Below are 12,803 nucleotides of genomic sequence, written 5' to 3' on the forward strand. Positions count from 1 at the left end.
AAAAAAACATTTACAATTTAGAGAGTATTTTGATATTGTACATTTAGAATACATTTAGGGTCCCTGTTATTTTCATGTTTGAAAGAAACTTGCTCCCCATATACATTTTCCTATATGTAATGCAAAAACTTTTAAGCTCAATATCTCAAACCTACTCGGAACGCAGATAGAACCTTATAATTCCAAGGGGACGATCTAATAATCCATAAAAGCAATTTACAAAACAGGCTAGCCTACTTTGCACTTGCCTCTCAGAAGCTTTTTTTGAAAAATAAAATTAGGTTAGAGCTCGTTTTTATTGACTGGAAATTGGTTTAACAACGTTTACAAGCAAACAATGTTATGACCTTGAAATGCCATTATCATTCAACGTTTTAAAATTCCCATCAAGCCACCTGTAAGAGATTTAGCCCATCTCAGCTCATTTCTAAATGCTGGTTTTAATTACGGTTTTTGTTTCTACCCCACCATATTGATATACAGGCAGGTTATAAAGTGCCTGTATAACACTTTTGTCTTGAAAAACGTGAAGGAAACAAACCTAAGATTACGACTTGTAGCCTAAATTCACCTGGATGAATGTTATTATTATAATAAACTACAGAACATCAGCCAAAGAAATGTAAGGAAAAGTGAACAAAAATCGCACACTTACCGCACAAAAATAAAAACAGAAAGATTTTTAAAATGCTCTTCATGTTGTAGTGAAGTTCATACTCAACTTTTCTTCCGATTCTTCCAAACCGCACCCACAACACAGGTGCATATAATAAAAGTCTAATGCAACAACTTTAACACTTACAGAGCCCCTACATTTGGGATAGGAACAAACCCTGTTGTAAGCTCGGACAAACACTTCTCTTTAACGTCCCGTGTTGTAAGGGGAACACGTCCCCTTGGCAGTGTTTCAGCTCCGTTCCAATCGAGCGGAATTCCTCCATATGCTAGTCAGAAATGAACGTTTCCCTTAAAGGGCTCCTTGCAATTGATTTCCTTCCTGATGAGTTACATTTGTAGACGTATTTATTCAAAAGGAATGATAGTTGCATAGCCTGTTTAGCTGCACCCAAAGACGGACACTTAATATTTAATGGTATTAGATGATTGATTAGTTAAAAACATCTGATAGATTATACTTTAAATAAAACATTTGCAATGTGTTTGTAAAAGCTTTTAATGCATGTTGGCATGTTTGTGTTGCATTTACATTGTTCTGTCCAGCAGGAGTCACCAGCGCGTGTCGTTTCGAACCCTTCGAAACAGTGAATCATTTCGCGAAGCAATGATTTGAAGCTTTGAAAAGCTTCGTTTCTACAATCACGACACTCGACCATTCGACGATTGAACTCGAGGGGATCATCATGAGAACCTCATTGGTTAAAAAGACTTACAATATAATAAAATACAAATACATTTCCTGTAATTTCCAATATCATTAAAATTGTGTACACATTAAACAATATATGAAACATTTCAAAAATGACAAAACACAAAGTTTGCGTTTTCAAAATATGAATCCCCATTCCAATATTCAAATACACTTGTTCACCACAGCATTTAGCTTTTATAGAACTCTTCGTTTCAATACAGAAAAAAACTCTCATAAAGACCTAAATATTAATTATAATACCTTTAATTTGGAAACGCTCTGCACAAATAAACAAAAAATCTGTTGACTTGAGTCTGGCGTGTGGAATACACCAAAAACTAGTCTGACAAACGCTCATTGCCGGACTAATACAGTGAGCTATCAGCCAACGTCAGACTGGTATGTCCCACCCTCAAAACTCTTGGACATATTTTTAAAGAGTATACCACGGACTTTGCATATTTTTGAAAAAAAAAAGCATATTTGATCCTGATAAGTGCTCACTGTCAAATGACACCTTTCTTCTTCCAGGAGGGGGTTTGGCGTCACCGCATGTATTTCCAGGCAGACAGTTAAAGAACGCGACACGTACGTCTTCCGGACATCTTGTAGAATTCAACCAATCAGATGACGACTTCGAAAGCAATTCCAATTTTGTATGCATCAGACGATCTGTGGCTGAGACTAGATTATGTCCCAGTGGTCTTCTCATAAAACTGAACTCGTCTTCTGCTCCTCATTCACTCCATCCTCTCAACAGCGACATCTACACAGTGTCAGAATCATTTCCTGATAAATATGAAAGAGAAAATTAAAGAAATAAAGTCTGTAGTCGTTTCTCTCAGACTTAATGTCAACGATTTACCATTAGAAATACAATGTACGGAATCTTTTAGCAATGTAATCATGTCAGATACACATCTGACGGATTTCGTAGAAGTTCCATCAAGTGTCTCACAACAAATGTTGACATTTATTATATTTCCAGAACATGCGAACTGAAATTAAACGTTTACCTTGATCTTTTAAATATTACCACAAGTATGCTATTCCTCTCAGGAAAAGCACCCTTTCATTCATTCACATTCATTTCTGACTATAGTAGCAGCTTGTGCTGAGGGGATTTTGTTGGATATCAGATCAGAGTGTAAAATGGTGTTTGAAATGTGGCTTCATTCTGTTTATTAAATCATATCACACACACCTACATGGAAAACAAACAGTGAAAGTTACACCATCAGTACCAGATTCAGCTGAGGTCTTGTTTGACTTGGCAGAGTCAAGCAACATCAAGTATAGTATTTCTGTTCACTGGGGTTGCTACATTAAAAGAACCAGGGGCGTAGCCATCTTTTCAGAAGTGAGGGGGACAGTCTTTTTTTTTTTTTTTTGGACCAATATAATTTATCGCATCTCTTGCTTTTAATTGGGCAAGATATCAAATACACTGCTGAACAATAACCAATAATTAATATCTATAATATTATTCTCCTATTCTCCTATTTTTTTATTTTTTTTTTGCCAATTTTATGATTGGTTTATATACTACAAACACTTCTGCATTAAGACTCCATAGATTTTATGCAATGTAAAAAAATATATATATATTCTGATGTAACTCATCTGTTCTCTATGTGAATATATAGTAAAATGTAATTTATTCCTGTGATCAAAGCTGAATTTATCATCATTACTCCAGTCTTCAGTGATCCTTCACTAATCATTCCCATATGAGGATCTGATGATCAACACACATTTAGGATTATGATCAGTTGTGCTGCTCATGGTGATGCTTAATTTTCTAAACATTTGTGGTAAAATTAAAAGAGAGAGAAATTAATACTTTTATTGATCAGACATGCATTAAATTGATCACAAGTGATATTTTTAATATTACAAATTAGATAATTTATTTAATAAATGCAAATAAATGCTGTCCATTGAACTTTCTATTCATTAAAGAATCCTGAAAAATAACATGTAGGCTATCATGGTTTCCACAACATTTTGGGAACTGTTTTCAACACAGATAATAATCATAAATGTTTCTTGATTATGAAATCCTCATTTGAGAATGATTAGTGAAGGATCATGTGACACTGAAGACTGGAGTAATGATGATAAATTCAGCTTTGATCACAGGAATAAATTACTATATATTCACATAGGGAAAAAAGCGGTTTTAATTTGTAATAATGTTCAAAATATTACTGTTTTAACTATTTTCGATTACATAAATGCAGCCGTGGTGAGCAGAATACTAAACATTAAAAAAGCTGCATTATTCATATGATACTTTATTGTCAATAAATAGCCTACATTGAGATGACTTAACACACATAAAGCATATATTGTCGCAATCGTCTGATTGTCGTCGTCACGTTTCATCATCATAACGATTGTTTTCCCTCAACTGCAGCTCCAGCTTGACAGGGTATTACGAATCCACTTTTGGACTTTCTGTGAGAGCGCCCTCCTCATATTAAGATTCGGAAAAAATTACAGGTCATGCATAGATAATTTTTTGTCTCTGAATTTAAATCTTGATGTATTCACATTGGTTTCTATGTAAATACACTTGCCCCTGACCTCAAGAAGCGCGCTATCAACCGAGTTTAGAGAAGGCTGTCGTTAGCGTCCCTGTTAACTTGTCCGCCCCCGCACAGGGTAACTCCGGTTCGAATCCCGCTCGGAGCGGGTCTACTAGGATCGGTGAGACCCAGTAAAAGTGCGGGGGACGTAAATACATTTTATTAAAAGTGAGGGGGACACGTCCCCCGCGTCCCCCGCGTAATCTACGCCCATGAAAAGAACTAACATGTTTTTTTCCCCCTTCTAATTTCTTATATTCATATTATTAAAGACACAGTATGTAAGTTGCACCGCTAAAGATAGCTTATTTAAAACTACCACAAAAGTATAGCTTCATGTCACCGTGAATGAGTGGAATCACGGGAGTTGTCATCTTCACCTACATAGCCGATAGAAAGGACTCATGTTCATGGGTGAGTTAGTGTATTAATATTTTATTAACATCACTGTGGTATGAAGCAGGATGGGGCTTAGAGCCAGAACATTTAGCGGTTTTTATTTTGCTTATATACCACATTCGGTCGCTGCCGCTCTTTTCGCTTTGTCATCCGCAAGTGCTGAATTACTGTGACGAATTAAAATTGTGGGGAAGCGTAGCTTTGTTATATCATACTGAAAATACCTTTGAGTGTGTTGAAACTTTTGCTATAATGTTACTCTATGTGAAGGAAAAAAAGCCTTAGTTTCTGCTCTGATAGCCGCAGCCGAACACTGGGAGTATGTTAGAAATCAGGAATGTGAGAAATTTGCTTGGTACGTTACGAGTCTTCAAACCAAACTTGGGTCTCCCACTAGAGAGCTTCCCATAACGTTTACACATTAAATCTGTAGGCGGAGAGTAGGAGCCTTGTGGTATTTTGAACACATTCGACCACGAGTGTTTGAATGGAAGCCTATGAAAGCCTCATATATTAACCTTTTTCTATATACACTTGCTTATATCGAATCCAATCAGAAGGCAGCAATTTTTTGCGTAAAAATATATAAAGGCATAGTCAAGATGTTGTTACTCTTCCGAGCAAACATTAGGAGGGGGGTAGAAAATCTGATTTAAGTGACCTTTAATCTTTGACCATGACATTATCATATTACAGATTTACACTATTGTAGAAAAAAGTTATTTTTTATCTTGCTGTATCAGCTGTAATCCTTACCGCTTGCCTTTCATTGAGCTGACAGTAAAGAAAAACATAGACTGCAGCTGCAGACACCAGCAGCAGAACGACGATTATTCCTGCTATAGCACCAGGAGGCAGACCTGGACCTGGATCTGGAACGGCTGTAGACAAACAGTCATTAGTGTGTGTGTGATCTATAACGCACACTACAAATATCAGCACTATATAACCTGAGATGAGAACTGATACTGTAATGATGAAAATGATACATCGCTCCCCAGTCTAGGGGTATTAAGAACGATGTTAAAGAAAGAGTTTTACAGGTTCTACGAGCTTGTGTAGATATAGGCTATTCTTTTGCCCCTTGTCCTCCACAACTGGCTTCCGATGTACATACAACACAGAAGGATGCGTCTGAAACAAACTTTCAAAAAGTCAAGCTTTCTTAAATGCATTACTCCTTTCTAAAACACGATTGTCTTGACAGGACAAGCAAGTTCTGTCATCATTGGTCTTGTACACAAAATGGTTTCTCTGTTGTGATTTTACATTTCCCTTTGGAACTGGATTAACAAAATTTGTGGTAATTTTCCCTTGAATGTCTTTTCACCGTACTTGGTCCTGAATCCAGAGTCGTTCGATGAGGTCCACAATGTGAGAGAATTTAGCTCTACCCTCTATGTTCAATTCTATTATCTCACAAGCTCTTTCTCTCTCTAATGTTATCTCAATTTGAGAGGTAGCTTCAGCTCTCTAGGTTTCCCTGGCGTGAATTGTCCCAGAAAATACAAGCTTTTATTGTCTTTTCATCAACTCAATGCTCAAATGCTTTAATGAATGGTATACTGAAGTGGATTACCATCAACGATTGTAATCTCTCTTTTGGGAAGTGTGTGAGGTTGGGCTTGATGTACCAGATATGTAGTTAATTCCTCCTGCCTTTTCAGAATCTCGTACAGGGGTTCTTCTTGAGATTGGAGACCGATTAAAGCTTGAGAGGTTGCCATATTACTTCGGGAATGTTGAGCAAATGGAACAGTGAAGTAAATCCAGTACGAATTGAACCGGAACTGGCTTCTACAGTTGTGACAATTACATATAAACATATTCCTCTTTTTCTTCATCTCTTTTGAAACTCTATTGCAGTTATTTGGGGAATTATCATCTTTACGGTGTTTGTGTATCGGCACAGATGAATCTAATATGTTGAGTATGTGTGGCTTGCTGACAGATACTGCACAGGTGTAGCACAGATTTGGCCTAAATTAGAATTTTCACAAGAAAATGTCATCTGAACAAGCAAGTAACATGTTCATGACTACATGCATTTAGTTTACTATGTGTAATAGCGTTACCTGTGGCTGCTCCCAAGTATAAGGGGCTTTCCTTGCCATTAATGCTTGGATAACATGCACATCTTCGATTAAAAATAATGTGTGGTGACTGGTATATACGTAAACATATGTTGGCATAATTTTTGCAATGACTTATTGCAAGAGGGAAAAAAATGTTTTAGTCGCATAACATCGGTTAATGGAAACGCAGTCATTTCGCAATCGGTTTTTAATCGATTTTTATCGAAGTTTTACTCTGTAATGGACACATGGATACAGGCGATTGTTGTTTGGACTTTTCTGGATTACAATCTGCCATCAAAATAATTTATTTATTCCAGCTGCTGTGAGAAAAGGCTATAAATGATCCGCCACCTGCAGCATCCTCACACGCGATACTACTAATACTAGCCGGACTCCTTCATACTGACGTACTGACTTAAAGAAATGCTCAAATTTCCTGCGGAAACTCACCAGTACCACTCAAATTATAATGTAATAATGCAAGCTTACCGTTGTGAATCGAGCTAAGCTAAGGAGATCATTTTGGGATCATCATTGGCTGGTTATGTACTTGCTCAAAATTAGATTTTGGTTCCTTTTTAACCAAAAAAAAGTTGTTAAACTTTTTTAACAGTTAATTTTTTTTATTTTATCAGAAGCTTGACAACAGTCAGTATTTAAATCACAGGTCTATTTACAGGTGTCATGCATTCTATGACAGATAACCTGAGGAAGGAGTTTAAGTTACTCACCCCTGATAGTAACATTGAATCTCTTGAATATCGTCTGTTTGCTGCTGCTGCTGCTGATCTTCACTGTATAAATCTCAGAGTCTGTGGTTCTGGTGTGTGTGATGGTCAGAGATCCAGTCTGATAATCCAGCTTCAGTCTGTCTCTGAATCTCTCCTCAGTCTCATATAATGTTGAGCTCTTGGCCTCTATATCACTTTTAGCGATGAGTTTTCCTTCATCTCCAAACCTCCACACTATCAGCTCATCTCCGTGTGTTTCAGTCATGTCAGTCTGAAGAGTGACAGGATCTCCCCACATAATTATCTTCCTTTCAAAATCAATGACAGGCGGAGAGTCTGAAAGAAACCGATCCACAGGCAGAACATTTACTGACAGAACTGAAATTCAGATCAGTGTTTGTCTAGGTGCACTGCTTAATAAATTATTATTTTATAAATGTAAGAAATAAATATTTTATACGGTTGTCTGAGCTCAACTGATGACGTTTGTGTGGTTTTTACATTCAAAAACATCATAAGTAATAGACTTTTTTCTACACTGGTTTTGAGGCTCTCTTCTAAACGCTGGGTTTTGATGGGTGTACCGCACTGGAGACTTGGAAGTAAACGCCCACAGCTAGGATTGGAGGAGATTTGCATATTTAAAAAGCTTCAGCTCCGCTGTCAGTTCACATGACGGAGAAGCGGCAACCGGAATGATTCTCACAAAGACAAATGATTTATTTCTCATCGACGATATAAGCGCGAACGCGCCGCCCTTCAGATGTCAACGAGAAAGAATAGCAGATCAAGAACAGATTAATTGAGATTCATTGGCCTGCCGGGCTTTGCGAGCCCTGGCCCGTACGTGTCTGAGTCCAGCGTGCGGTCTTTGACTAACAAGGAAGTTTTCAGCTCTGAAACTTACAGGATATCCTTATATTATCATTATATTATCTTTTATATTAAAACGATTCGTTTTAACAACGATTCGATTCGACTGAAATAAAACAGTCACACTGATTTACATTTTTGGCTAAAAAGTTACTGAATCGATTTCAAGTCACTGAATCGTTTCGGATCATATCGTTCTAAATGAACCAATATCGTCCTTAAACCGTATCGACAACCTCAAATCGTGATACGAATCAAAGTTAAAACGAATCATTACACCCCTACTTTTATATATCAAAAGCTCAAGGGAAAGTTGATTTCTCAATTCATCACCCCTATAATACAGGTGGAACAAAAATAAAGAATCTGGCCCAATTGGGTGTAATTCAAGTCACTTCTTATGAATATCTTCGTAAAACTGTAGTAGGTTAGCAGCAGCAGAGTCGCCATGATGTTAATTACTGTCAATTATCAAATTGGTTTCTTGAACACGACAATGAGTTGTGTACTACAGTGTCTTGATACTGTACTAAAATGGCCCCCACGGTCACCAGACCTCAACCCAATAGAGCATCTTTGGGATGTGGTGGAACGGAAGCTTTGTGCCCTGGATGTCATCCCACAAATCTCTTTTTTTTTTGTATAGCCTTTTATATACTTTTCACAGACTGTGATGAATGTTTACACAGTAACTAGTCAAAATAAAATAATGTATAAAATTATATAACTTTCTTAGAAAGCCAATATTTTTTTTTTTTATTACTGGAAACACAAAAATGTGGCCTCACCGTAGACAGTAACACTGAGTTCCATATGTGAAGATCCAGTGTTGTGGTTGATCTCGAGTTGATAAAATCCAGAGTGTTTGATTCTCATGTTGTTGATGGTCAGAGATCCAGTCTGATGATCCAGCTGCAGTCTGCCTCCGAATATCTCACTGAGATGGGGATATGAGATCTCATTTGCATTAGTTTCAGCAATGACTGACACTCCAAACCTCCACTGTATCAGAATAATCCCCTGTATTTGAGTAGAATCGGGGTTTAGAGTGACAGAATCTCCCTCCATCACTGACACTGACTTCAGTCTATCCTCATCTTTACCAATCACTCCTACAGAACAAACAGAAACAGATTCTCAGAGAATAAACTCATTTACTATTACTCAAAACTGCTGTTGGTGTTAGTGAACAGACCTCTAGTCACTGAGATCAGTTTGGTCTTTTAAACACAATTTGACTTATTCAGCTTTAAATGCAGAACAGTCTTGACAAAGAAATTAGAAAATCTGACGATAGTGGATCTAGAATCTAAGGATGAGCTACATACAAATATTTAAAAAAAAAAAAAAATCAGTGAAAAGGATTTTTGGTGAACTTTTTTGCGTTTCATTTCAATTTCTTTCCCTAGTTTTGGATAAATAAACAGCAGAACATAATTGATTACTGATCTCTAACAGAGAATCGATGCATTACAGCTCTAACAGCTAAAAGCGAAGGACGACGAATAATTCCACTGAATTAATGTTAATATGCTACGTTATTATAATAATGAACTACAGGCCTACGAGAACATCAAATGTGAAATGGTCGAAAGCGAACAGAAACCACACTTACCGCACATTAAAAACAAAAACGGAAAGGTTTCTAAAGTGCTCTTCATTGCTGTACTGTTTCAATACATGAAGAAACTTCCGCTTGTCCCGCAATCACACCCACAACAGTGAGGAACAGGTGTTGTACCGAAATGGGTGACCCATCGAAAACTGTGGCCAGGGGTCGCTGTTCAGCAAACGTTCGCGCTGAAGCGGAATTATCATCGTCGAGTGTGGAATATTGTTTTGTTTTAAAGAAAAACGTCCAGTGGACAAGCTAGATATTGTGGCGAGCATATAGAGCATAACTTGAAACAAACCTTCACTGTTGTTGAGTGACGCCGGAAATAACTAGTAATTTGCCATGATAACTTAACATGAACATTACTATGAAAGGGTGTGTTATTAGGCTATACGTTTTTTTAATATATTATAACAAAATTACTTGGCTCTTTAGATAGATTTTCTAGATTTATTTTTCAGTTTTGTATAAGAGGATGTGTTTTGCTCTGTCCCATGCACTGCTCATTAAATAAAAATGAGTAAAAGAGTAAAATCCCAAATTTAAAAAAGAAATGGTTTTCCTGTTAAATAAGAGATCATTTAATTTGAGTGTATTGATAATTTAGTAATAAAAAAAACACATATTTTAGTTTGTCCACCCTGTCATATATATTGGGGAATTCGCACTTAATACATTTTTACCTTTTGATTTCTCACTGTTGTTACTATAGTAATTATCTGTTGATTTCTAATTGCGAATGTATTTTGGGTTCATTTTAAGCCAGCAATATAGTAATTTTTAATCAATATTTCAGTTTAATTAAATAACCCAGTATGTTGGGTAAATCCCAAACATTTAACCCAATTGGGTAAAAGCAACCCGACGCTGAGTTTGTCCAATTTTGACCCCTTCAGAACCATATTCAAATGTATTGTTTTTTTGAAAATCAAGTTGTGTGATTTGGAGGTTGTCTAACGGCGAGATCACCCCATTGCAGTACGGTCTGGACAAGTATTATGTCCATCCAGCATGAGTAGGTTGAACTGCTGAAAAGCATTAGGAACTTGCCTAGTTTCAGTAAAGAGAAAAACATCAAACGTATTGTCAACAATAATTTAATTGAGGTAGGGGTCAGCGATGATCAACTGTTTTAAAAGTATGTGATGTTGTTTGCTGTATCAGTGGTGTTTAATGTCTGAATGACAGACAATAATCATTAATGCATCAATCATTAATGCAGACCAGCAATATGCCCATCCCATATTGACAAGCTGTTGTTTTTCATCTTAATCGTGGATAATCAGACTTTGTTACTTATACAGAAAATGAAGCAGACACCTTTAAATAATGAGTTGCAATACTTACCCAGTTTTTTTTATTTTTTATTTAGAGATCTTACGGTGATAGTGAACCAACACAGCAGTCAGAACTGCAGCCACCAGCAACGTGGAGACAGACAGTCAGAGAAGCTATAAGTCCAAGTGATCTAATCGTACTGTACGTCATCATTACATTGATCTTGTCAAACTAATGGTCCTATCATACACCCAACGCAAATTTTGTTTTTTGACAGAGTCACTTTGTTTAACTAGCAATTGCTCTCGAGCCCATCTGTTCAACCAAGGGGCGTGCTGTTCTGAAAACTAGATGTGTTCAGGCGCATTGTTGGCGTGCTGATATCTTGAGGCAACTGAAAACAACTGCACCAACAAAAACCTGGTCTAAAGTCAATGGCGCAGTATTTTTTGTGTTTTTTAAAGGGCATGTTAGTAATATGCACCTATAGACAGGTGCACAATGTTCATACACTCTGCTCATTACACACACAGGGATGCACAGCAGAACACAAACATTTTTAAATATTAAAAATAAAAGATTCCTCTCTGGAGAATTGTTCAGTCTTTCCGCTCACAAATTCAGCCATGTAAATAGCGAATCTGTCATGGTTGAACTGTAACCCCTCCTCTTTAAACCCCATGCTCCAAGCGGGACTCGAACCCGGGTCGACATGAGAATTGGACGCTCTAACAATGAGGCTAAAGGCTGCAATCTCTAGCATCAGTCGCTAGAGCGCATGAGATCAGAGGAGTGAGGTTTACTCGCAGTGACTACTGTCCTGCGTTACACAAGTGCAACTGGCTTTTAAAGGGAATGGGAGATGAGGCTCTGATTGGTTTATTGCGTTACGCCCAAGACTCATTAAGAGAATAGGTACAACCATTTTTTTTCATCGTTATACTAGCAAAAGTGTATTCGGACAGCCTGCACTTCAGACTAGATTGTTTAGATCGTTAAAATAGGAATTTACTTACCAGCGACAGAAAGAAGGAATCGCTGTGAGCTCTCGCGGCCTCTTATCTGTAGCTCATAAAATCCAGCATTTTCGGTTTTGGTCTTCTTGATGGTCAGATATCCATTCGGCTCCAGCTATTACGCATCTTCTGAATGAGTGCACAATCTCCTGATCAAAACACGTGAGGAAGACGCAGTATAACATCTTACATTAAAAAAAATAAAATAAAAAAATACAACACTCATTCCTCCTATTTCTCCTTTCATCTTCCCTTTTCTGGTTTTTGCTACTCTGAGCGGTATACAAACCTTGGTATTTGGGGCACTTTTTGTGTTTCTTTGCCTCTTCTTGATGGATCGCTTCCTGTTCTCCTGAGTTGTAAGTCGCTTTGGATAAAAGCGTCTGCTAAATGCATAAATGTAAATAACAAGCGACCGTATGCAAGCAGATGCATAAGTAAAATAATGTGATCACCAACATTAAACATCAAATAAATCATAACTGTCTAATGTTACTGAATGAAATGTGTACCCAGGATGAGCTACAGAACTGTGCAAGCTTTAGGGGTGTTGATGGACTCGATCTTCTCCATCTGTGGAGAAAAACTATCAGTCACAAAAATGCGATTTTCTCAGCTTTTTGTTCAAAATGTTGTTTTTAATGAAACTTACCCTGGCGAGAAAGAGTTAACGGTATGATTTTCAAAAGCTTGCACTTTGAAATCCGTTTTCAGAAGTATGCATTTTCAGGACCCCATAATGACCAAAACACTGTTTTAACTTTTTAGTTGAAAATTGCAGAATAGTCAAGCCCCAAAATGTCCAATTCCAAATATTTATTTATATGCAATTTTCACTCATGGTAACTGACAT

The 12,803-nt window shown here is 37.1% G+C and overlaps 1 protein-coding gene across 1 annotated transcript; it reads right to left on the minus strand.

The window, feature by feature from the left end:
- Window positions 1–1,373: 1,373 nt before the first annotated feature.
- On the minus strand, window positions 1,374–9,721 carry LOC137039428 (uncharacterized). The gene is made up of 5 exons (XM_067414737.1): window positions 9,657–9,721; window positions 8,830–9,153; window positions 7,169–7,504; window positions 5,116–5,240; window positions 1,374–2,158 (listed from the first exon to the last, which is right to left on the minus strand). The coding sequence occupies exons 1-5, from the start codon at window positions 9,700–9,702 to the stop codon at window positions 2,123–2,125; spliced, it is 867 nt and encodes a 288-aa protein (XP_067270838.1). The 5' UTR covers window positions 9,703–9,721; the 3' UTR covers window positions 1,374–2,122.
- Between the last annotated feature and the right edge of the window lie 3,082 nt (window positions 9,722–12,803).

Source organism: Pseudorasbora parva, chromosome 14 (genome assembly GCF_024679245.1).
Source record: "Pseudorasbora parva isolate DD20220531a chromosome 14, ASM2467924v1, whole genome shotgun sequence".
NCBI lineage: Eukaryota > Metazoa > Chordata > Actinopteri > Cypriniformes > Gobionidae > Pseudorasbora > Pseudorasbora parva.

Coding starts and splice junctions, on each gene's coding strand:
- LOC137039428 (XM_067414737.1), bottom strand. CDS start 9,702: ATGAAGAGCACTTTAGAAACCTTTCCGTTTTTGTTTTTAATGTGCG. Junction 9,154..9,656: donor GTTTTTGTTTTTAATGTGCG/GTAAGTGTGGTT, acceptor TTTGTTCTGTAG/GAGTGATTGGTAAAGATGAG. Junction 7,505..8,829: donor ACTCAGTGTTACTGTCTACG/GTGAGGCCACAT, acceptor GGTTTCTTTCAG/ACTCTCCGCCTGTCATTGAT.